This window comes from Lepisma saccharinum, chromosome 26 (assembly GCF_977018435.1).
Source record: "Lepisma saccharinum chromosome 26, izLepSacc3.1, whole genome shotgun sequence".
Classification (NCBI taxonomy): domain Eukaryota; kingdom Metazoa; phylum Arthropoda; class Insecta; order Zygentoma; family Lepismatidae; genus Lepisma; species Lepisma saccharinum.
In genome coordinates, this window is record NC_139254.1 from 26,384,794 (window position 1) to 26,410,723 (window position 25,930).

A 25,930-nucleotide genomic window follows, 5' to 3' on the forward strand; every position below is an offset into this window, starting at 1 on the left:
TTTCTGAGGAGACTGGTTTTTTTGCTGTTTTTTTTTAAAATGATAGAAAATCCTAGGTAGAAATGTCTTTTGGTTATAATTGAAATTTCAGTTGGAATGAATTTGGATTCAATTGGATGCCCAATAAAGGTACAAAAGTGAATTGGTGTCAATCAGAATCTCAACTGGAACCAATTGGAAATGCAGAACAAATTCAAATTAGTGAATTGTATCCAATTGTAAGTTTGTATATATTGTAGAATCAATTGGAAAATTTCTACTGCTTACAGTGTACAAATTCTACTGTTTTCAACTATCTTCTACTGAAACTGAATTGTAGGCCTGCTTTATGACTACTGTATGGACTAGCTGTTAGAATTTGAAACAAATGGTTACAAAACACATGCACAAGAGATGCAGTGTGACTATAACTCATCGTTCATTCACAATACAAGTGTATAGAGAACAACGTGCTATGCCTGCCACTTCTTATTGAAGTAGTTGAACAATGGGCTATGATCATCACCCATTTTATTAGGCAGTAGTTGAACAATGGTCCATGCCCATCATTAATTTGAAATGTGTTAATTATTTCTTGAACTAGCTAGAAAAGTTTATAAATATTCTATGGGCAACCTGGTTTAATTCTCAAATAAATGATATGCACACTATGACATTTTCATTCTTGAAGGGTATCAGCTGACACATTCTTCACTATGTTTCCATTGATAAACACAAACAACATCTCCTCATTTTTATGGCAGATATACGAGGTCTGGCTAAAAAATTATGAAACTGGCAACCCTGTCGGAAGTATGCAGCAATGGAAGCTTTAAGAAACTGACGACAAAACCAAGAATAATTCGAGAGGATAAGAAAGTCCCATAACCCATGGCTAACACAGAAATCACTAAGAGGATACGGAAGTTGCTAAACAACATTTCCGTTGGAGACAGAAGCAAGGATTACCTATTACAGGATGGAACACTGAGCATATTCTCTATTGACTTGTGCGAACACATTTCTAAGGCCTTATAAATCACAGACTATACATACCCTGTATATGCAGAACCATCTGGCAGGGGAAGACAACGAACTCTTGCAGTGAGGAACTATTGATTAATACGCATATCAATGTTTGAGCTCGATACTTGGAAAGCAAATCGACATTTTTCCATTGGAATGTAATAATTAAAGAAAAGGAATAATTAAAATTGTTCCATCTTGTCTTGGATTGTGCAAAGGAAATACCTGGAAAATATTCTAATTTATTATATATTTACTAAATATATATGATACTGGGCCACTTTTTTGTTTTTGTAAAATTCAAGACAAGAAACATTTCAATTCTAACACTAAAAATCTTACTTAATACTTCATTATTGTAATTGATTCTGGATTTGTTATTTATATTTTGGTTTATTAATTGCAATCCACATGATTAACAGTTTCATAGATCGGAGACACATTTAAATCGGATATTTTGTGTTTCTCGTGGTTAGTACTTACCAATTATATATTGCGGAACATAGTCGAAGGTGCCATTATGCTTTTTGCACGAAAACAAACACATTTTCTGCTAAAATAAGCCATTTTCCTGAATGCTACGGAAAGCACCTCACGGTGCGATATCGCTTGCTTTGCGAATAATAACGCTTCTTTTGTTTTTGAATATCAGTGTTTCCAACTCTATTGTGCATGAAAATTCCTATGTTCCACGAATTATTGGTTTTTTAAAATTATCCTTTCATTAACAGTTTCATGCATCGGAGACACATTTAAATCAGATAGCCCCACAAACCATTGACTTTAGCCCCAAAAACCATCCACGGGTAGCCCCACAAACCATTAACATTAACCCCAAAAACCATCCACGGGTAGCCCCACAAACCATTGACGTTAGCCCCAAAAACCATCCACGGGTAGCCCCACAAACCATTGACGTTAGCCCCAAAAACCATCCACGGGTAGCTCCACGAACCATTCACACGAGGTTAGATTAGGCCTGTTAGGTTAGGTTCCATTAGCACCCATTTCACCCCTAAATTCATCGAAAAACCATTTTCCTTTCTCGACAAAAAACCGTGCGTTTCTCGAAGAAGAAAAAAACGCACGTTTCTCGAAAAAAATCGCGCATTTGGAAACCCTGCTTCCACTAGCGAGATCGCGTGACTTCCGACGCTAGAGCCATCTGCAGGTACATCTTGGAAACAACGGCATGATGTTGTCGATTTTCACAAAATGCGCAATATTATTACATGAAAAGTGATTATTTATTGTTCTGCTGCATTGTACGATGAAGTTTTAGGAAGAATATATATCGACGAAGGTTGTAAACCTTGGAGAAACTCATTTCCGTAAGTAGTTTCTTGTGTAAAATTGAAGAAATGTGTCTCCGATGCATGAAACTGTTACCATCCACATGATATACAATGAGATTAACAGTAATAGGACTGAAATATCTTCCCCTTGCACTGAAATAACAAACTACCCATAGCGCAGTACATTTATTACAGAAGAAATATTGTATTGTTAAGTTACAATGAAAATTCATCGTATGCAAATACAGAGGAAGAACATACCCATAAAATATTAAACTAAGAATTTTTAACGTTGACCACGCACGTGTATTTTTTTTAATTGATTCATCATAAGTTTACCTAGTCTATCTGACATGAAAAATCATTTACTGTTCCAAAATGTTGTAAATATGTCTAGGTTTTCCATAAAAATAATAAATATTCATGTATGCAGCCAGAACTCATTTGTAGGATACAAGAAATATTCATTTTCTAACTAAACTTAAATTTCATTCTACACGAATTTAAATTGCACACACACACATAAAAAATGTAGCTTCTACCTTTGCTTAGAGTGATCAAACTCAACCTGTGTGCTTTGAGACTTCTTAGAGGATGGTATTTAATCAATATAGAAGGTAAAAGAGTATCTTACACAATACTCAGTCAATGACGCATGTAAAAGTTTTGTAATGAGATGTCTACATTAAACACGAATACCGAATTACTAGCCTATTCTATACTATACATGACATAAGACATAAAACAAATCTTTCACAACACAAGCCTTAATCACAAAACCAATCACCACTGAATTCCTAAACATTCCAGGAATAGCAGAAGGGAAATCACAGAAGCTTTAAAATTTTCCACAATGAACCTACATTTTGGTTCAGAAAGTAAAATATAGCCACACTAAATCAAAATGTAAGAAAAAATCAGTCCTTGATCCACGGTGCGTTACCACATGTTAGTCAATAACGAACTTTGGGAATAGTGAAATGCGTCACAATCTTCCATGATTTATTAAGAATTTCAAGTGCTTGAATATGTACGATGTAACACAGTACTACATAAAATGTAATACAAATATACTTATTAATGTATATCGCTTGAATTTATACAATCGTTTTATGAGTTAGCCTCTGATCATGGACTAACAGCAATCATGACAGAGCAGATAACATTAATCATTCCATTAATTGTCCATCATTTTAGGACTGTTAGTTTTTGTCCAAGCGGTTAGATGGCACTATACACTTCCGTCTCCAACAGAAATGTTGTATAGCAAGTTCCGCATCTGCCTAGTGATTTCCGTGGTTGGCCTGGCTTATGGGGCTGGGTTATCTTCATGTATATTATCCTTGACGGAAGTGGCTAGCACCATCAAACCATTTTGACAAAAACTAACAGCCCTGAAATGATGGACAGTTAATGGGATCTTCCCTGACAAGGTTTGCTATATGTCCATGACCAGAGGCCAACTCATAAAACAATTGTATACATCAAATATACAAGTGTTTTGTCTTGACCTTAGAGTTTGATTGTTCAGTAAACATTAAAGCTTGCTGTGGCTGAGAGCAGGTTGTTGTTGCTCTTGGTTAGATATTGAATTGAAGTTATTGACTGGTCATGGAAGAAGTTAGTTTTTGTGTTCTTTCCTTAGTGATTTGTTACTTAACAAAAAGCTATTATGTTCAAGCATCGCGTCTGATTTAGATTTACCTTACCTTACCATCCGGCGCTACAGCTCCTGTCGGGCCATGGCCTCCTCCACTATGTCCTTCCATTTCTGTCTGTCCTGGCATTTCTGTTTCCATCTTGTTACTCCTATCTTGTTTAGGTCCGTGCATACTTCTTCCTTCCATCTGCTTCTAGGTCTTCCTTTCCTTTTAGTTGAATATAGCTTACTCTCTATTATTCTTCTCGGCATGGCATCTTTTGGTAGGCGATATACATGTCCTATCCAGCTGATTCTCCTGGCTTTAATGAAGCGAACTATATTTTTATGTTTTATTAGTTCCTCTAGTTCGTGGTTGTATTTTATTCTCCATCCTGTTTCTTCTCAAGTTGGTCCAAATATTTTTCTTAATATTGCTCTTTCAAATACCATTAGTCTTCTTTCTGTATCTTTGGTCAACGTCCAAGTTTCGGCTCCATATGTTACTACTTTCCTGATTAATGTATTGTATATTTTCATTTTTGTTGTTCTTGTTATTATCTTACTTTTCAGCAGATTTCTATTTGCATAATATGCTCTATTTCCTGCTCTGATCCTTCCTTCTACGCATCTTCCTATGTTATTTATTTCATTTATTTGATTTCCCAGGTATTTAAATTCATGTACTACCTTGAACTTCTTATTACCTATCTCTATTTCTTTTCTTCTTTCTGGTTTTCGTGCTATTTTCATATATTTTGTTTTATTTATATTTACTTCTAGGCCCATTTCCTTAGTATAGTTCTCCATGTCGTTAAATACTTGTATTAACTTATTCATAGATCTTGCAATGATTGCTATATCATCTGCATAGGCGCAGATTTGTGAGCTGTTATTAAAGATGGTACCTCTTTCGTCAATCTGTTTTATAGCATCATTCAATGCTATATTAAATAGTGTAGTCGACAATCCATCCCCTTGTTTTACACCTTTGTCAAATGTAAACTCTTCACTGAGTTGTCCTTTTACTTTTACTCTTGCTGAGGTGTCCATCAGAATCATCTGTACAAGTTGTCTTAGTTTTTTGGGTATAGCAATTCTTTCCATTGCTTTAATTAGTTCTTCTCTTTGTACACTATCAAAGGCCTGTTTGAAATCTACAAATAGCATATGTAGTTCGCTCCCATGTTCATAATGTTTCTCTAATATTTGTCTAATTACAAATATTTGGTCTATAGTGCTCTTATTTTCCCGGAATCCTGCTTGATACTCTCCAAGGATGGGTTCAATTATTTCCTGTATCCTTTTATGTAATATGCTCGAGAATATTTTATATCCAACATTTAGCAATGTTATTCCTCTATAATTGCTACAATTATATTTATCTCCTTTCTTATAAATGGCACATATAGTTCCTTGTCTCCATTCGTCCGGTAGTTCCTCCTTTCTCCATATTTTACTAATCAGCTCGTGTATTTTCTGGTATAGTTGTGCGCCTCCATGTTTAATCATTTCGGCTACCATATTATCACTTCCTGGTGCTTTATTATTTTTTAATCTCCTGATTGCTTTTGTTACTTCATCTAACGTTGGTGGTTCTATTGTTTCTTCTTCCTCTTCTTCTGTTTCCCGTTCTGTATTTCCGGCTTCTATTCCATTTTCTCTTCTTGACAGTTTTTCTTTGAAACTTTCTGCCCACCGTTTTCTGATCTGACTTTCTTCATACAGCATTTCTCCATTTTTATCTTTACATCCTTCAATTTCTGGTTTATATTCTTTTGTAAGACTGAACATGGCTTGATAGAATTTTCTTCTCTCATTTTTTTTATCTAGTTCCTCTACTTCCACTAATCTTTGTTTTAAATATTGTCTTTTCTTTTGGGTACATATTCTTTTAGCGGCTCTTCTTAATTCTGTGTATCTTGCACAGTTGCTTCTAGTTTCTCTCTGTAGCTTCTTATTTCTTGCTTCATTCTTCTTCTGGATGGCCTCTTCACATTCTTCATCAAACCATGGTTTTCCATATTCTCTTTTCTTTTCTCCTATTTTCTCTTCAGCTGTTTTTAGTATTATTGATTTTATATTTTTCCATTCTTCATTACCATTCCTCTCTTCTATCTCTTCTGTTTGCTCAGTAATTTTTTCATTAATGGTGGCTCTAAAGGTTTCACACACCTCTCTATCTTTAAATTTCTCTGTGTCCCATCTTTTTCCTAACATTCTTTGTTTTCTTCTGTCCACTTTAACAATTTTTAATCTTATTTTTGCTCGCACCATGTAATGATCCGAATCGATGTTAGGTCCTCTCAGGCTCCTGACATCCATTATCGATGACCTATATCTTTTATTGGTGAGAACATGGTCAATTTGGTTTACTTCTTGGGTTTCTGGAATCTTCCAAGTTCCTAAATGAATGTTTTTATGAGGGAAAGTGGTGCTACTTATTATCAAATTGTTTCTTAAAGCAAATTGTATTAGATATGCTCCGTTTTCATTACTTATGTTATGGAGAGTATGTTCTCTGCTAGCCTTATATGTGGCTTCCCCCTTCCCAATTTTAGCATTAAAATCACCAATAATTAAAATCTGGTCATTTTTGGATATTTTCTCATATGTACTTTCTAATAATTCATAGAATATCTCTTTTTCTCTATCTTCTTTTTCTTCAGTTGGTGCATGTATTGACAGCAGTGTTAGATTTCTAAACTTTCCTTTTATTCTCAATCTACAGATTCTCTCATTTATTGTTTCTATCTCCAATATTTTCTTGCTAGTTTCTTTCTGAATCATAAAACCAGTTCCAAATAATCCAGTTCTTTCTCTGGTTCCACTATATATCATGGTAAACTCTGGTTTTCTTATAATTCCACTTCCCTGCCACCTTATCTCCTGTAATGCCACTACATCTATCTTATATCTCCTCAGTTCTTGTGCCATTTCCATCATCTTTCCTGTTTGTAGCATAGTTTGGGTATTCCATGTTCCAATCCTTATCTCGTAGTCCTTTAAAAGTTTGCCAGGTTCACTGCCTTTATATCTTCCTTTCCGAGGCATAGTGTTTGGTTTCTGAACCATTTTTTGTTTTATGGGGCCGGGTTGTTAGCCCTGCGCCCAACCCCCAACCTGGAGGACCAGGTAATTTTCTGTTGGGGTGTTCTTCCCCTAGCCTTTGCCAGTCCCCTGGCTACTGCAAGGCAGCAGTGCTGATTTTGGTCCGCCCTGGCTATGCCAGTACTATATATATCTATATAGCATTCCCCTATCCGCCACCTGAGGAGGCGCCCAGTTGGAGATCAGCAACTCCTAGCCGGGGTGATTTAGATTTAGATCTTTGAAAAGTGAACATAAGTAGAAGTAATGGCCGTTTAAGGTCTACAAACAGTCAAGATGGAAGACTCAAATGATTGTCATAATGCTGCATTAATTCATGAAAATGCTAGTGTTAATGTTAGTGATATGGATCCCCATGCTACTCCAGCACAATATATAGAAGTGGATAACACTAATAGTGAAGAAAATCAATGTAATATTTCACAAGAAGGATCAATGACTCAAAACACAGAGAACTATATCAATTCTCAAAACAAAAGGATCTCCTCTCCTTCTCAGAATGCAGCATTTAATCTCCACCACAAGAGCATGGTTCTTTAATGAAGGTCTATCCATCATCAAAACAAAATCAAAAATCACATATTTCTAATATCCCAGTAATAGAAACACATAAATATTGAGGTATAAATTTTGACAGGCGATTCACATAGAATACACACATTACGCATTTAATCATAAATATACTCCCAAAATCTTACTTCTATTTTACAGGAATTGTTTTCGATCAAACTTTGAGTATGCAGCCTTTAGTTATGGAGTGCAAAAGCAAGTATTTTAGAAAAAATAGACATACTACAGAGAAAAGTCTTGAGGACCTGCTTATGTCTCATGCAGTCCTGTCCTAATGTCAGTGTATATATGGAAAGCAAAGAAACTAGTTTGACACATGGATGGATCCAATTAAGAATAACATTTCTGCTCAAAACTTGGGAAAATCATACTCATCCATTCAATAAATTGTTCGAAAAATGGACAGAAACCAAAGTTATAGATCCTAATCATACTTTATTTTAATTGGCATATTGCCAATACATAGACCTGGAAACCCATGCAAAGTCTTTCACCTTCCAACATCCTTTAATTTATCAATTAGACATACCCTTACATATAGGGTGACCAGATACATACATTCAAAAAAGATGACAGAGCATGGCAAAAAAGGAGGACAAAATCATGAAAAAGAGGACACTGCAAAAAATGGCATTACTCATAATTTAATCAATAAAAAAAAAATCTTACCAACATTTTGCTCACAGATACTTTTCAGGTCATCTCTTTCAATAACTTCCCCTTACCTTTAAGCAAAGAAAGCAATATCCTAATCTGTTATTTAACAAACGACAAAGAATATCTACAATCTAATTCTTGGATATTAGAATGAAATATCCCCACAAGTGAATACAAATGTAACAAGTGAGATTCACTTTAAGTTATTTCCAAAAACCAAATTAAAATTTTACGTAGCATACATTGGGTACAGAAATATGATTTTAATGCCAAGAACATTCCAGCACTCTTTCAACAGCAGGGAAAAGTGACAGCCACCTTACACTTAACCTCATATTAGTTTCTTCCATCCTTTAAAAGCTGGGTATTTTCTTGCAAGATAATTGTTGAATTTATACTTCCGCTTCGTTATTTCATGAAAGTAAATATTACTTAGAAATCAAAATTCTCACTATGCATTTCCGTATCGTGAATGTATAACTCGAAAAGGAACTGGTCGACCTCCATGATGGAGTGGTTAGCACACTGCACCACAATGCGAGCGATCTCGGATTCGAATCCTGGCCTGGGCATGGGTGTTCTTTGTGAGTGTCCCTTCATCAAAATCATCATATCATAGCTCATACCCATCTTCACGATTAGCCAAAAGTGGCAGAAAAGCGAAGTAAAATAAACCAAATCAATCAATCGAAAAGGAGCTGCACATACTACATGCGTTCCAGCAGTCTCAGAGGGCAAAGCAATGAGTTAGAATAATAGTAATGGCTAGGGTGCAGAATTTTGCCTATTTGCCTTTTTTATGCCTTTGTAGTAAACCATAGGGCCTAACGTTTATGGATCGTTTCATGGTGTTTCTAGTCCAAAAACACATTTTTATAGTGCCTCTAAATGCCTATTTTGAGGGTTAGTGCTTATTTTGCTTAATGGTGTCAAAAAATGTATATTCTGCAATTTTTGCAAACTTAAGCTTTTTTTACGTGCCTTTGGCTTTCTCTACATTGAAAGATGTAAGGCTTTGTTAATGTTGTACTGACTGAAATCTGGTATTCGCCAGATTTGAGGGTCTCAATTGGAACATTGTTTTAATTATTATTTAGTTTTGTTACAATGGTGCAAATTGATTTTCATCATTTGTTCAAATTCGAGCAGTCGTTAGCACAAAGTCTTTTTATGAGAATTACTTTAACTGACAATTCCCCGCAAATGTGAATTTCCATCAAAAAAGTATTAATAGTTTGTTAACCGTTAGCACACTTTTATGTATAAACTGTGCATTATGTATAACTGTGCATTGTAAGAAGAAAATTGAAATAAGTTCATATTCAGTGGCTATTTTAATGTATTTTTTTTTAAATTTTAGGGTGCCTTTTCAGTGCCTTTTCTTAGTTTATAGTATCTTTTAAAGTGCCCATTTTTATCTTTTTGGTGCCTATTTGACTACCTATTTCAGAGGTTTTTAGTGCCTATAAATCCACCCCCTAGTAATGACTCAGTCGGGAAAGTGATTGTGTTCAGTTTCCAGATGCTAGGTGAGCATTGGTCGAATACTTAATGTGCCCCAAGTCACATGATGATCGTTATGTGTGGAAGTATTCTCTATGCAGCACACTTGCTATGGTCGATGCTATACTCTTTCCAAAAAAAAAAAGGAGGACATTTAGCGATTTCTAAAAAATCTGCCCGGACACCGGACACACACCTAAAAAGGAGGAAATGTCCAGATAAAAGAGGACGTCTGGTCACCCTACTTACATACTCAATGTAACATAAATTTCAGGGATCTCAGAAGGCATATTATGTATAAAGAGAAATGGCCAGCACACCTAATCATATATACAGATGGATCCAAAGATCGCCTAGGTGTGGGTTGTGTATATTTCATTCCAGATCGAAATATAAACAAACAATTCCATTTACCACCTGATACTTCTATTTTCACTGCAGAAAGTTACGCAATATGTAAAGCTCTCAAATACGCTATCCATAATAATTACACAAAAATTCTTATCATAACAGATGCTTTAAGCATATTTATGGTGCTGAGTTTCTCATATCCTCAGACTTGTAAAAATCCTTTATTTTTCATCCTTATAATCCAACAAAGTATGCGAATAGAAGAAATATCAACATTCAGTTTAGTTATGTAAAGGCTCACCAAGTAAATACGGGAAATGAATGTGTGCCCAATCATCAGAATCTACCTTACTTGCGAGGCTTCCATACACGGACCTACTCCCAAGAGTTAATATAAACTTCAAGATAAATGAAAACAATGGTGTATAGAACAATTTCAATCCACGAGTAATACATATAAATGGTTTGCAGAACATTCACAAAATAAACCTTGGTACTACTCATATAATCTTCCAAGATCAGTCATTATTTTTATAATACGTCTATGTACAGGTCATGTTTTCACTAATGAACATTTAGCACAATTACATATTACAACAAAATAAGCCTGCACATGTGGAGAAATTAATCAAGATGGCACACAGCTATTTTTACAATGTCCTAATTTCAACAGAGAACGAGACAAATTATATAATAGTTTGCGTCGACATGGAGTTCCATTCCCTACATCTCTAATTGCCCTGCTCACAGATCCCATTCCTCCCACTATATGGCTTCCTTATGGATATGCAAGAAGATGTAATTTGACGATCTAGCAAACAGTATATATACAGGGAGATTGGTAATTCGACCTATTCCTGGAAAGGGGTAATACTAGAGCACATTTGCAACAAATTTAACCCTATGCACCGGTGGTCGGAAATCAATGGGTTTCGAGTTATTGCAGTTTGTAGATTTTTGTAACATATTCTGACTTGCGACCAAAAAACTACTAATTGTGAAGAAACTACTACACCCTGGGCACTTAATCGATATGTTGCTAACAGTTGACGAATGAGTGACTACTGGGAAAAAAATTCATGCCTAAAATTCCCATACCCACAGAAAGAAACAGTCATTGGAGCACACGTCATGAAGAAATTTGGAAATTATCGTTTAAATCGAAGAGGATTACTCAAAAAAATGATAATACACTTAGCGTAAAAAATACGGAAAAAAACTTCCTCATTTCATAAGCTCTCCAAAATGATACAAATGTTGTCAACTGGCACACGGGTTGGGGGAAAAATCTAAATAAAAAGCGAAGAAGGCACGTTGTACACCCCCATCATCTGACAAGAATTATGTGGAGGGACGAATCCAAATTCGACCACGATGGTATTACGAATTTTCATAATCAGCATTTTTGGTCCCCTAAGGGTCATAACCCCAGAAAATCTAAAGAAAAGGCTCACCAGAGAAAATTCTCGCTAAATGGGAATCATCCACAATCATGTGATCGGGCCATTCTATCTGCCACAAAACTTAAATGGCATTACCTATGAAAACTAAGGGAAGAATTGACGATGCTGCTGGAGGATGTGCCGCTCGCCACAAGAAGGGGTATGATTTACGAACATGATGTCTGCCCAGCCCCCTATTTCCGGGGTGTGCGACAGTGGCTGGACGACAATTATCCCATGCAATGAGTCGGTCGAGGCGGCCCGACTCCCTGGCCAGTGAGGAGTCCGGATTTGACGCCATGCGACTTTCAGTGGATTCCCAAGAAGAGTTGAGAGAGAGAATTGTGACAGCCGCCCAATACATAAGAGACTGAGTGTGAACGAGAGTGACTGTGTCTGAAGTATGCCACAGGCTGCGTACTTGCATACGTAACTGGGGAGGCAATTTGAACAGGATTTGTAGTTTTCGTAACAGTTAATTCTGACAACCTGGAATCATGAATGGTAAATAACATTATTATTTCACTCATTTTCGTTCCATTATTTCTCACAACCGACAACTTCTTTTCACTTTACACAGAGGTCTACAATGCGCCTTCTCCGCTTTTTATTTAAATTTTTCCCCCAACCCGTGTGCCAGTTGACAACATTTGTATCTTTTTGGAGAGCTTATGAAATGAGGAAGTTTATATATATTTGTGAAAAATAATAGCATACAGTAGTGAGCTAAATGTGTTTTGCAAGAAACTCAGAAAGATGACTAAAATCGACTAACAGTTGATAGGGTCAGAATAAAGAAGAAGAAGAATACATTCAAGAGATTTACACTGCAAAGTATATTTCTATTGCATTTTGTGTAGTACTGCATTACGTCGTGTATTCAAACTTTGGAACTTTTTAATAAAACTGTTGTAAAGGTTCTAGACTTTCATGGAAGATTGTGATGCATTTCACTACTCTCAAAGTTGGTTATTGACTAACCTGCAGTAACACACCATGGAACAAGTACTGCATTTTTGTTAGAAGTAGGTTTTGATTTAGTGTATCTGTATTTTACATTCCAAACCAAAATTTGTGTTCATTGTGGAAAATTTTAAAGCTTCTGTGCACATTACGCTATTCTTGGTATGTTTAGAAAATCAGTGGTGATTGGTTTTGTGATTAAACCTTGTGCTGTGAAAGGTTTGTTTTATATCTTATGTCAAGCATAATATAATATAGGCTAGTAATTGGGTATTCGTGTTTGACGTGGACATCTCATTACAAAACTTTTACATCTGTCGTAGACTAAGTATCGTGTAAGATTATGCTAGTTTATCTCTCTACCTTCTATATTGATTAAATACAATCCTCTAAGAAGGCCTAAAGCAGACAGGTTGAGTTTGATTGCTCCTCTAAGCAATGGTAGAAACCCTTGCATTTTGTGTGTGTGTTTTATTTTTTTTTTATGTAGAATGAAATTTAAGTTGGAAAATAAATCATCCTTATATCTACAAATTTGTTTTGCCTGCATACATGAAAGTTATTATTTTTTAAGGAAAACCTATGCATATTTACAACATTTTGGAATAGTAAACGATTTTTAATTAATGTCAGATGGACAGAAGACAATGAGAAAAAAGTGTGTAGTCAACGTTATAAATTCTTACAGTATAATATAATGTGGCTACGTTCTTCCTCTGTATTTGCATATGATGAATTTTCATTGTAACTCCACAGTACAATATTTCTTTTGTGGTAAACGTACGTACATCGATATGTGCATTAATCGATAGTTTGTTTGATTGATTGATTGATTTAGTTTATTTTACTTCGCGTTTTGTGCCTCTTGGCTAATTTGCGAAGATGGGGATGAGTGATGAAATGATGAAATTGATGAATGGACATTCACAAACAATCAAGCCTGAGCGGGACTCAAACCCGGAATCCTTGGCGTTGCAGTGCGATGTGCTAACCACTCGGCCACAGGGACCGGCTTAATCGATAGTTCCTCACTGTTTGAGTACGTTGTTTCCCCCCACCAGATGGTTCTGCTTGTACTGAATATGTATAGTCTGTGCTTTATAAGGCCTTAGAAAAGTGTTCACACAAGTCAATAGAGAATATGTTGACTGTTCCATCCTGTAATAGATAATCCTTGACAGAACCCTAGGTTGCTGTCACTCGTAGTTAGTCTGTGAGCAGTGCTTGAATGTGGAGATCCTCAATCGTGTTGCCGTAAAATGACAAATATGAAACTCTAGCAACGGATTAGCCTCAAATTCCTGGTGAAATTATCTTTTTATCAGATAGTTGTTAAAAATACAACTGCAATATAATGTACATTTAAATGGAGAAAGAGGAAGAAATAGTATATAAATAAGGGTAATGAAAACTTTGAACAGGGCAAGAAATTGAGTTTGTGCAAATATATTTGTGTGAAATAATCATGCAATACCTATTTTATTATTTCCATAAGCAGTGCATGGCATGTAACTATGTATTATAATTCCATTTTTCAATTAGTATTATTATTGCAGAAAAAAGGGAGTTATAGAAATATTGGGGTAGTATACCTGCCTTTGAAATATTGGAAGAGGGCATAGTGTATTATTTATAATTTAATAAGTCTATCCACTCTTTATGTATCTATGTTTTATACGGCGCCGAAGCCTGATGCACGCGCATTTAGTGCTCCGAAATTTCAACTGTTTTCCGGTTGCTTGGGTGCTGTTGTGCTTGTTTTACTTGTGATGTGGACTCGAAGTACTGCAAGAGAAGAAATGCTGGACAACTGCAAGTGTGTGGAGGACTGGTCGCTTAGTTACAGGCGATTTTCTTTCTCGGCCATGAGCTCGGATCGAAGTCTCGTGTGGACATCTTTTGGAAGCCGCAAGAACAACGCTTCCCGTTCCCGCCAGCCGCGTGGCTCGACCCAGCACTGCCTCTTGGTTGCGGCGTTCTCCCTCCTGCTGGCAGGCGACATTCATGTGAACCCTGGTCCCCAGGCGGTTTCCCGTGAACAATGTGGTTTCCGTATATACTACCAAAATGTGCAAAGTCTAACCAAAAAGTAATCGACTTTGGAAATGTTCTGTAGTGAATTTCACGAATACGACGTGATTGGTTTCAGTGAAGTGTGGTTTAATGAAACGATCGACGATAGTGAAATACCCCTGAAGGACTTTCAGGTATTCCGCAACGATAGAGGTTCACGTGGAGGCGGAGTAATGTTACTGCTAAACAACAAGTGGCCCTGCATGAGACGTCTGGATCTGGAAACGTCATGCGAATTAATATGGACTCAGGTAAATATAGGCTCACAGAAACTTTTAATCGGCTGTTTTTATAGACCCCCAAAATCTGGAACTTCAACCTTGTCAGCATTATTAGATTCTGTGCTGAATGCTATGAAGGAAACTGACATAATTCTTATGGGCGATTTCAACCTTCACATAAAATGGTCATCGTCGAACTCTGGCCTATGCACAGACAATGATGACAGGTGGTTTTTTGATCATTATATCAAAGCGATTGGACTTCATCAGTTTGTAGACTTCCCCACAAGACGCACAGAAACTCTCGACCTGTTGCTGTCTTCGTACACAAAGGTCAAGGCCACTCCCGGTGAGCAATTCATCGCCTCGGACCACACCCCCATCCATGCCGAAATCCGAGTCCCTGGAAAAGCCCCCAGGCTCTCCCCCTCCTCCAGACCTGTCTACAACTGGAAAAGAGTGAACTGGGAGCAGCTTTCTCTTGTCACCAGCCTTGTACCGTGGACAATGATGGACCCCCTCCCAGCGGAAGAAGCAGTGGATTTCCTTGTGGACTGTGTGCAAGCCATAATTAAAGATCACGTGCCCCTAAGGAAAACAAAAACATCCCGATTCCCATCGTGGTATAGTGAAGAGACGAAACTTACGCTAAAGAACAAAAAGAATGCGTGGATCCTGTGGAAACAAGTTCCAAACGTTCATACACGGAACACTTTTACTCAATTAAGAAAACATAGCAAAAACTTAATGCAAAGAGTCTATAATAATTACATTCAAACTGTGACGGAAAGTGCTGCTAAAAACCCCAAAATGTTCTGGAAGCTAATTAACTCACGCCGACAACACGACCGTATTCCCGTTCAAGTCTCCTGGAACGGTAAGTCTGCTACAAAGAAGGAGCGCACATCACTTTTTAACTCGTATTTTCACAGCAACTTTACAAATAATACCGCTACTGCACTGCCTGAAGTCAAGCCCATCACTCCTTACACACTCTCTCAAATCTCAACTAACTGCAATGAAGTCCACGAATTATTAAAATCTCTTTCACGTTCTAAAGCTAACGCTCCTAATGATATCCCTGGCATATTTCTACAACGATTAGCCCATATTCTATCCAAACCAATCAGCATAATCTTTAACAAATGTTTTTCCGAGGGTGTATTTCCTCTTGCATGGAAGCAAGCAAATATAGTTCCTATACTCAAACACGGAAACAAAACTCACGTTACTTTTTATCGTCCAATTTCCTTACTTCCTGCACTTGCACTACTAGCCGAAAAAATAATTTCCAATCGTATCCTTGCGCATGCTACTCCGTTCCTCTCTCCCACTCAACACGGTTTTCTTCCTCATGCTTCATGTGACACAAACCTTGCTTGTTTGCTCACCAACGCGGTTAACTGCCTGAGTGCCAAGCAAGACATGGATGTCGTTTACTTAGATTTTTCTAAAGCGTTTGACTCTGTCCCTCATACAAAACTCATCCATAAACTTTCAAACAGATTCAACATTCACGGATCTCTTCTTAAATTACTCTCATCTTACTTGTACAATAGAAAGCAAAGGGTTATCATATCTGGTTGCTCTTCGTCATGGCTCCCTGTAGCTTCCGGTGTGCCTCAAGGAAGTTCTCTAGGGCCCCTGTGTTTCACTCTTTTCATGGACGATATTCATGAATATATTTCTCCAGAATGCTCAATTTTATTGTATGCTGATGACTGTAAGTTATTTAGAAACATCGCTTCAGTTGAAGACACTTGTTCCTTGCAAGACAATCTCACACACATTGAACGCTGGTGCCAAGACTGGAATCTGAAAATAAATCCCGAAAAATCCGTTTTTATGAGGTTTACCCTCAAATCCAATTTTACAGCACCATCCTATAGATTATGCAACAAAATCATCCCGTTCGTACAACAGCACAAAGATCTTGGAGTCATTTTCGACAGCAAACTCACTTTCATCCACCACATAGATTACATAACTTCGAGAGCCATGAAAACCCTTGGGCTAATTTACAGATTTACAGATATCACACATGTTTCTGCCCTCAAAACCTACTTTACATCGTGCGTCGTACCTATTCTTGAATATGGTTCCTGTATTTGGTCTATGGCCTGTGATAGCAATATAAAGAGAACAAACAAAGTGGTAAATTTCTTTATCAGAATAGTCAAACATAGATGCCCAGCCCTTGCAAACTTTTCCAAAAATGAAATTCTATCCACTCTTCAAATTCACGATCCGTCCCTTCGCCGTCAAGTTTCAGATCTAACATTTCTTTTCAAGATCATGAATGGACAACTTTTCACTAACGAACTCTTGCCACATCTTCACATCCGGATCCCACGTACGAACAGCAAATGCAACAACTTCTTTTACACAAAAGCCTCAAGGCTATCCCTAGAACAAAGGTCATTTCTCTATAGGCTACAAACAAGGTACAATACACTAGTTGATCCTCCAGGCTTCCATCTATCTAAGCAGGCTTTCAGAAATGCGTGCATCAAGCAGCTGAAGAGAAATTAATATTTGTTATACCCTTGTTATTGTTTTATTATTATTGTTTAATTTTTATTATTTTTTGTATTATTCTTGTTACATATGTGTGCGTGCTTCTCATTTGTTAATTTCTATTTTTCTCGCTGTTGATATCCTGATATAAAATGGATTTTCTCTGTATTCAGGATTTCTCAAATAAATAAATAAAAAAAAAATAAAAAATAAAAATAAAAAAAAAATCTTAATTTTATTACTATTATTATAATTTTTCAAATCTATGGCAATAGTTGGTTGTAATAGTGGTCCTACAGGCAGAAATATGCCTGCTAAATAAAAACTATATCTAATCTATTTATCTAATATGCTAATGATTTAAACAATCTACATCTTCCTAGATATTGAGTGGTGCAGCCCTTCTCTTTCAGCATTCATGTGAAAAACTGTAAGGACCACGTTATTCAGCCATAACTCCATATTAGTGCTATGGAAAAGTTTAATTACACCTTGTCCTACTGTGTTAAAATCACCGATTCTGTAAAGATATGCATTTTTCTTTTAAACAACACCACCATGTCTGTCACTAACAATAGCAATGATTGTGATGTATTTCACGTATTTTTAAAAATTATCCTGTGTGTGCCTATCAGCAAGTATAGGATTATAAAGAACATGAGCATCTGTATTCATTAAGCAGACTGTACATTTTTCATTTGAGTGTTTGGTGTCTATCTAATTTTCAACAAAAATATCATACCTTGTTATCCTTATGGTTCTTGATTTGTCCCAATTTCAGTTCTTTGCCTTCATTATAAAATAATACTGTAACATCAATTTTTCTCTCATGATCTGTCAGATATGAAGGAAAGAAGTAGCTTATGGAGACGCACAGAAGAGGAGATCGCCAAGTGAATGTTGGACTTCTAAATGTTCCATTGTAATTTTGCAAAGAAAAGAACCTTTTAACTAGAAGAGACATGAGAATAATATGCAATGAAGTTCATTTTACTTCAATTCAAACCTTGAATTAGCATTTCTTCATTGATTTCCAAGTTTGTAACTTATTCTTACATATAATACACAATGAATTGATGATATTGCTTTAAAGATTTTAAAGACTTAACAATAAGCCATATGGAAGGAGGTTGGAGGCAGAAGTGCTCAAAGTGGGGATAACATGGGGGATGGATACTCTCCCACAGTTAAGGATATTCTCAAAGCATCCCCCACTAGGATAATTTGCATACGCGTCCCCTCACCCACTGCAACTCATATTTTACCTTTTACAATTTTTAAAGTCATAAAATTGAAATTGAATTGAAAATACTTTGATGTTTTCAAGTTTAAACTTGAGTTCACTATTTAAATAGAAACTGGATTTGACTTGTTTCTTTTCCATGAACATCTACCACTTTGTTGATGAACAGTTCTTTCTCTCTTTGTACTTTTTCATGGTGCTCAGATATCAGACATCATGTAATCTGCTGTCTTTCATGGCACCCCTCATCCACGTTTTCACACTACAATTTCTTCATTCGAATTACGTGAAGTTTTTCTGATATATCAGGGATGGATGTGCCCATTTGAAGGCACCTTTGGCCATGTGCGTTGGTTTAGTCAGCTGATGAATGAACAGCAATGAAATTAATTATGTTTTTAATGTTTAAATTGAAGGGCTTGGGTCTAAAACATGGTAAGTGACATTTTCGTCATTGCCGAGTTCATGAAGAAAAAGCTTATTAGAAGCTATACTGTAGATAAATTGTGTTTACCAATTTCAGAAGGCTTCACTGAGTCCAATGCAAATTGTATGACATGGCAATTTCACTCAAAAATTGAAGGATATCACATATTACTTTGTAACTCAAAAATTACCAAAATGTCACCATGTTTTACACACGAGCCCTTCAATTTATTTCATGTGTACATAAGAAATTTCAAAGATCTGTTGACACAGAAACAGTTGCAATATTATTAAATTACCGATACTGATAAATGATAATGAATGAATGTGATATAAATATTAACAGCATTTCGAGTTTTGATAATAGTACTAATAATTACATATGCCACAGTTGTCCAGTATTTGATAGAGAGTCTTTGCCATGTGGAAAACACAGTTTTGATTTTTGATGCCAAAGCTAAGTGATCTTAAGTTGGAATCTTTGATTGTTTGCCTGCTAAAGTGGTTGATTGATTGATTTATTTCATCCTCTAAATCTATTATAGTACAATAGGTACAATGATATAGAACAGGTCAAAATTTACAATCGCCAAAGTTTTAACATTGATTACGGTTTTATCCTTACATTAATTTTTACATAGTGGATACACATGAAGTTCCAAATATTACATTTGTGGAATGTATAAACTAATATTATCTTAAAATTATGTTTGTTTACTTTTATATGTTACAAATTGCTAATATCTTATGACAAAAACAAATATAAAATAAATGTGTATATTAAAAAAAAGGCCACACTATATAAACACACTTTTCATTTCTAAATAAGCAAAATTAAACAAAATTTGACTTTTGCAGAGATCAGAAGAAAGGGTTAATCATATCATGTATTATTGCTTATTATATTGTAGTTCAAGAAGTCCTCAGTTTTGTAAAATAAATGATTCATTAGTATCTGATTTACTGTTTTCCTTAATTTGATTATATTGTTGTTTTTGATTGTCTCTGGTAGCTTATTCTATAAATGTGAACCTTGGCATTTTACTCCTTGTTTTGCTTTGGACGTGCGAACTGAAGTGACATGCAGTAAGTTGTGATTCCTTGTATGATACTTGTGCACACCATTATTTTTACTGAAAATTACAATTTTTGTGAATGAAACTTAGTGTTTCTAGAATGTACGTACATGCAAGGTAGGTGTAGGATTTGTATCTGTCGAAATATTTATTTTGTTGCACTATGGATGGGCACATTTTTTATAACTTTAAAAATCCTTTTCTGCCAAAAGAAAATTTCATGCATTTTTTATGTACAGCCCCAGAAGTTGATGCCATAAGTTAGTACAAGATGGATCTGATCAAAAAAATGTTCTTAGATCTCTTAATATGAGAACATTTCCAAAACTCTCATCATGTAACATAACTTACTCAATTCTTGAATTAGAAAATTTATATTAATATTCCATGAGAGATTTGAATCTACCCAGATTCCAAGAAATTTAGTACTGTCGTTTTCGTATTACATTTACTTCTTTCATTTGTTTATTTGGGTTCAAATATATGAGAAGTGTTTTACTTACATTAGTTGCACTTATTTATTCTCTAACTAAAAACTCAAATCTTCTGAGTTTTAGTTTCAAGGTCCTTATGTTTCGTGTTTTTTTAGTACCATATTTGTGTCGTCTGCAAGAAGCACCAATTCTGTGGATGACAAATACTCTGGGAGATCGTTAATGTAAATGAGAAATAGCACTGGGCCAAGTATTGAACCTTGTGGTACTCCTTTTCTGATGCTTGTTTTTTCTGAAAATTCCATTAATTTCAACATATTGATTTCGTCCTTTTAGATAAGAAACAGACCAATTTTTAGTTATTGATCTCATACCATAACACTCCATTTTTTCAAGTAGAATATCATGATCAATTGAATCAAAAGCTTTGGTAAAGTCTAGAAACAACAAGATCCATTAATGGGAACTTGGGGCAATGTTGGAGGGGCTAAAAATTGTAAAAGTATAGTCTTAATTAAATTATCTCCATTATGAGATGTGTTTTTATGGTAAAAATGCAATGCACAGGGGAGAAATTAATATTTTTATATAAAACAAAAAACCTCAACTTTATTAGAGTAAGTGTTCTTAATTTACACCATTATATGTGATGACACTAATACCATAGATTCACAAGATAAAGTAATAATTCAAGCAAAATTAATGCTTTTTTTTTATTATTTCAAAACCTATCACTCGATAGTGCAAAAGTAGTTGGAAAGTAAACGGCTCAACACAGAATATCTAATTTTTTAAAACATTTTTTTTGCACTTTTTAATAGGTACATATATTATGTACCTATTAAATAATTTTTAATTACAATTTATTGTTGTATTTTAGAAATATACTAAATATACCAATGTAGTTTAGAAGTTCAAGCTGACTTACGAGTGCATAAAGTTACATTGTTTAACCAAAACTAGAAAGCTTATTAATGAAATTTTAAAACTTTAATTACTTTGCATATTTTCAAATGATTAGCACTGATTTGCTTGTGTACAGATGAGGGAAGTTATCTTATGTGACCACATTTCATGTCAAAATGTATTTAAATATTTTTCTGAAACATTGTATTTTCCATAGAAAGTGGGAGCAGTCACGGAGTAGCAGTGACTAATGATAAGAATTATAATTTATGTGATAAAATTAAATGATAAATTCAATCATACCATGTCCAAATTCCACTGATGATATGTCATTATATCCTCCAAAGCTTATATATTTTATGGGCATTGTAACTTTTCCATACAAACTATTCCAATCCAAAGTTCGTTCATTTTGCTGGTATATTACAATGTTGGGTGAAACTTGTAAGCCATAAACATCAGTACTGCCAACCTGAAAAATATGTAAAGAAAATGACATTATTATTTTTAATGATGATAACTATGATTTATAAACTCTACATAAGTAATGTAAACAAATCACTATGGAAATAGATCATGAACTGAAACATTTATAATGTATGTGTGCTTCATTCCATCCCTACAAATTAGACCAGTGCTGTACCACGAAGTTTTGAAAAAAAAAATATGTAGTCGTTGGAGATATGATATGAGAAATAATTTATTTCTAAACCGATGCTATATTTGACACCTTTTCATGCATACGACCTCAGTTGAGAAGAAATATATATATATATATATATATATATATATATATAGGGTGTCATTTTAATGGTGCCCACGGACCTCAGAAATATATAGACATTTATCTTCTTCTTACAGCTCATAATGTGATCGGTAGTCTGTCATTTCTCACAAAATTTCTGTTTTCCTACCAACACTTACATGCATTGTTTCGCTGCAGGAAATGACGTCACAGATGCGATCAAATGTTGTGTTAGGTTGCCAGCATCCAAGCGGCAAAACGGGCTTTTTTGAACAACTGTAGTGCTGAAACGATGCACTAACCAGAAAAATGTTACCAAGAATAGTTGTTTGTTTTGATGTCCTCTATACATTTCTGTGGTCTGTGGGAGCCATTAAAATGACACCTTGTATAATTAAAACATTCAATCAATCAGAAATATATGTATATTAGAGGGTAATATGAAAATCCTGCAGGGTTCTGAGGAGTGATGCCTTAAGATGCCCAAATGTCAACCTTTCTTCCATGTAGTGCACACTGGGTTGCAATCTTTATAGGCTCACAGCCAGGATAAACCTTTGTGAGGTGTGCATTGTGCCATCTATGTATGTTTGTAATAATCGCATCGTAAAACCATTCATCTACATCGCCTTGATTAGCTAAAAGTGGCAGATAACTCTTCTAAAATAAAGTCAATCAAATGGAATCACGTCAAATGAAAATGGCATAAAATGTGATTAACAACATTAGAGGAGGGACAGTGGAAAATGTTGGTTACAGGGTTTTTCTAAGGAGGGAATATGGTCAATCAAGCAATTAGTTTTCAAAGAGAGGCAAAAAAGGCATTTGCTCTCCAAAACAATACTTCTGTTTGAAGTTATCATGTGTAGGTGCAATGATTTATGTTCTTTTTGATATTATGAAGTTATTATAAAATTCTATAATATACTACTCAAAATGCTGACCTTAAGGGGGAATTAAAGGCAATTTTGCAGTAACTTTTCGGTAACAGATGGCAGCACAGTTTGTCATGGCAACCAACTGCCATGTTGCCAGTTGCATGAATCAAAGGTAGGTACTATTTGTCTAAAAAGTCTATGTTTGGTTGATGCTGGCGTTGCAAGCAAATCTTCAAATATTAAACATTTTTAGGTCATGTGTGACTGAACACACCAGTACCACCTCAAGTTCTTGAAACTAATATATTATCTTTCTTGGAGTTGCATCCCAATAATGTATTCCAGAAAGATTTACGTGGGTGGTAGAAGGTTAAAAATTATAGCGGTCTGAAAACATAACTACATCTCATCTGAAAGAAAATGATCAACAAGAGATACACGTTACCTGGGATGAAACAATTGAAACAACTTACATCATAAGTAAATACTCACATAGCTGCCAGTAGGAGCTGTAGGCGAGTGGTCAGTGTTACGGCTTCACATTCTGAAGGATGCGTGTTCGAGCCCGATCAAAGAAGGTTTTTTTTTTTTTTTGTTACCAATCAAGCTCCAATATGTGTGAGTTCAATTGTTTTTATAATCTTGTGTAACTATGCATAATTTCGAATACATGGAATATGGAACATCCATTCGACATGCATTTTCAATCCATGATTTGACCTGCTAATTTCTAAAAAGTCTTACATTTTTTCTTCTTCACAAAATCATTTTACACTTGGGGACCAAACATGGAGCTGTTAAACGATGCCGACTTTCAGCGTGGCTGTAAATTACATGCCTCTACATTTTAAACTAAAGATGATTTCGAGTTTGTTTACACAAGTTTACATTGTCACCTATTAATGTTAATATGTTTAATTTAATCTGTATCTAAAGAGATATTGTTCTGGAATCCTAGAATAAGAATGAAACAGATGTTTATACTTTTACACAACATATGCATACAACAAATTTAAATCGGAGTGATACTGATTAGCCGAAAGATGATGTACTAAAGGTGGTCGTAAGAACATTCATTTTGCTATTCTTATACATAGCTGCAGATTTTAAAACAAAATTATAATGATGTGGTTGTTAAGGATTTTCAGATTTAGGTTTCCACACAAAGCAATAACTATAGTGGAATCAATTTCATACACAACAATATGCTCGTATGAATTCTCTGTATTTTTTGCATTTATGGCTCATCTTAATGCCTTTCCACATTTGTAACGACCCTGCATGGTCGCCACATTTAACGATCCTGCGTGGTCGCAATATTATATTTTTGTTAAGAAGGTTTGGATAAAGAATGCAGGCTGAATGTCCCTGTGAGGCCTACACTTTTAGTTTAAATGTGTTAACGGATCCACCTCTACATTTATTAGTTTCACTTATTATTAGACCCTGCGTGGTCACTCTATTCAGTAAACGTTAACGGATCCACCTCTACGTTTATTAGCTTTGAGCCTGCGTGGTCACTGTATTCGGTGAATGTTATCATTTATTGTCATTTATACTGTTCAATTCGTTGAAGAGTCCTGCGAGGCTCAATATCAATTGTATTGTCTGAATGCACTCAGTTTTAGTTTATATTGACACGTGCAACTAGTGATTTTCCCACTAGTGTTTTCTTAATGTTACTTCTTGGATGTTTCTCAGTACGAAGTTTGCTATATGTAAAAAAATGAGTTAGCAACGCATACTTGTAGTTAAAATTTTCACCACCCATGCGCCACCACGAGTATAAAGCCAGCGCAGTGAGGCCCGGAGTTCAGTTGGCTTTCAGGTCGGCTCACGATAAGTTTCTCTTACCAACAGAGCTGGAAGAAGGATCACTCCGCTCTTGCGAGAGTCCAAGCATCCTAAGGTAGGAAGGAAGGAAGTTGCACTCTGCTCTTGCGAGAGGCCAAGCACCCGAGAGAAGCCGCACTCCGCCTTCCAGCGAGAGAGGTTGAACTCTGCCTTTGGCAAGAGAACCCACTCCACTTTCGAGTGAGAGATACCCCACTCCGCTTATTGGTGAGAGAGAACAACTCCACTTTAGAGTGAGAGGACCCGCTCCGCTTGCTGCGAGAGGTTTCCTTCCCCTATCAACCTGCGGCACCCCGCCAGGGTAGTGTGGCATTGGGTTTCCAGACAACCTACTCTCTCTTTCAGGGGAACCCGTGACGACTGCGGCGACCAGGCCCTAAATAAAATTAGGTCCCCATACTCCCCATTGGCGCCTCACTGTGAGGAATGAATTGGATGTTCCCTGCTCCCCCCTTATCTCTTCGAGTCTAAAGGTGGTACAGGTAAATGCACGTGAGTGGTACGGGTAATGGTAAAGTCACATGTGTAAGTGTGCTAACGGACATCTTTGTGATAGGATTATAATAAACTGTTACATCAATATATAAACCTGGTTTAGTCTTTCTTTACACCCAGCAAGCCCTGAGATATTTCTGAGTCTTTGTACTACGACTGAATCAGTTAGCACATATGGGTAAACTTTCGCCGACCACCCAACTGCAGTGTTTAGCGTGTTGAACGCAGCCAGTACCAGTACTCCTGCGCCGTGGTGCTGAGCACTGTGTGGGTGGACGTTGCACATTTTATAAGAAATTTAATATCAAGTAGTTACTCTCAAAACCATTTCATTTTTATTAAAAATAGCAGTCGTTTTGAAATGTGTAATTAATTCCATATTAGACTAGGCATACACTAGTTGGCACTGCACTGTAAAAAAAAATCTACCTTTGATGAGAAGCAAACCCGGGACCATTTAGCATGTTGGCAACTGACATACCGATTTGACTATAAAGTGATACCTCCAAGGAATTTTATTGCCAAC

At 35.9% G+C, this 25,930-nt stretch overlaps 1 protein-coding gene across 1 annotated transcript in view; it reads right to left on the reverse strand.

Annotated features, from left to right (window-relative positions):
* The window catches only part of LOC145979600 (uncharacterized), a 279,253-nt gene that overhangs the window by 220,084 nt on the left and 33,239 nt on the right, over nt 1–25,930 (reverse strand). The window contains exons 6-7 of the mRNA XM_083112566.1: nt 21,736–21,904; nt 18,090–18,298 (exon numbers count right to left, since the gene is read on the reverse strand). Coding sequence (XP_082968692.1) covers nt 18,090–18,298; nt 21,736–21,904 — 378 coding nt within the window. The remainder of the gene's footprint in view (nt 1–18,089; nt 18,299–21,735; nt 21,905–25,930) is intronic.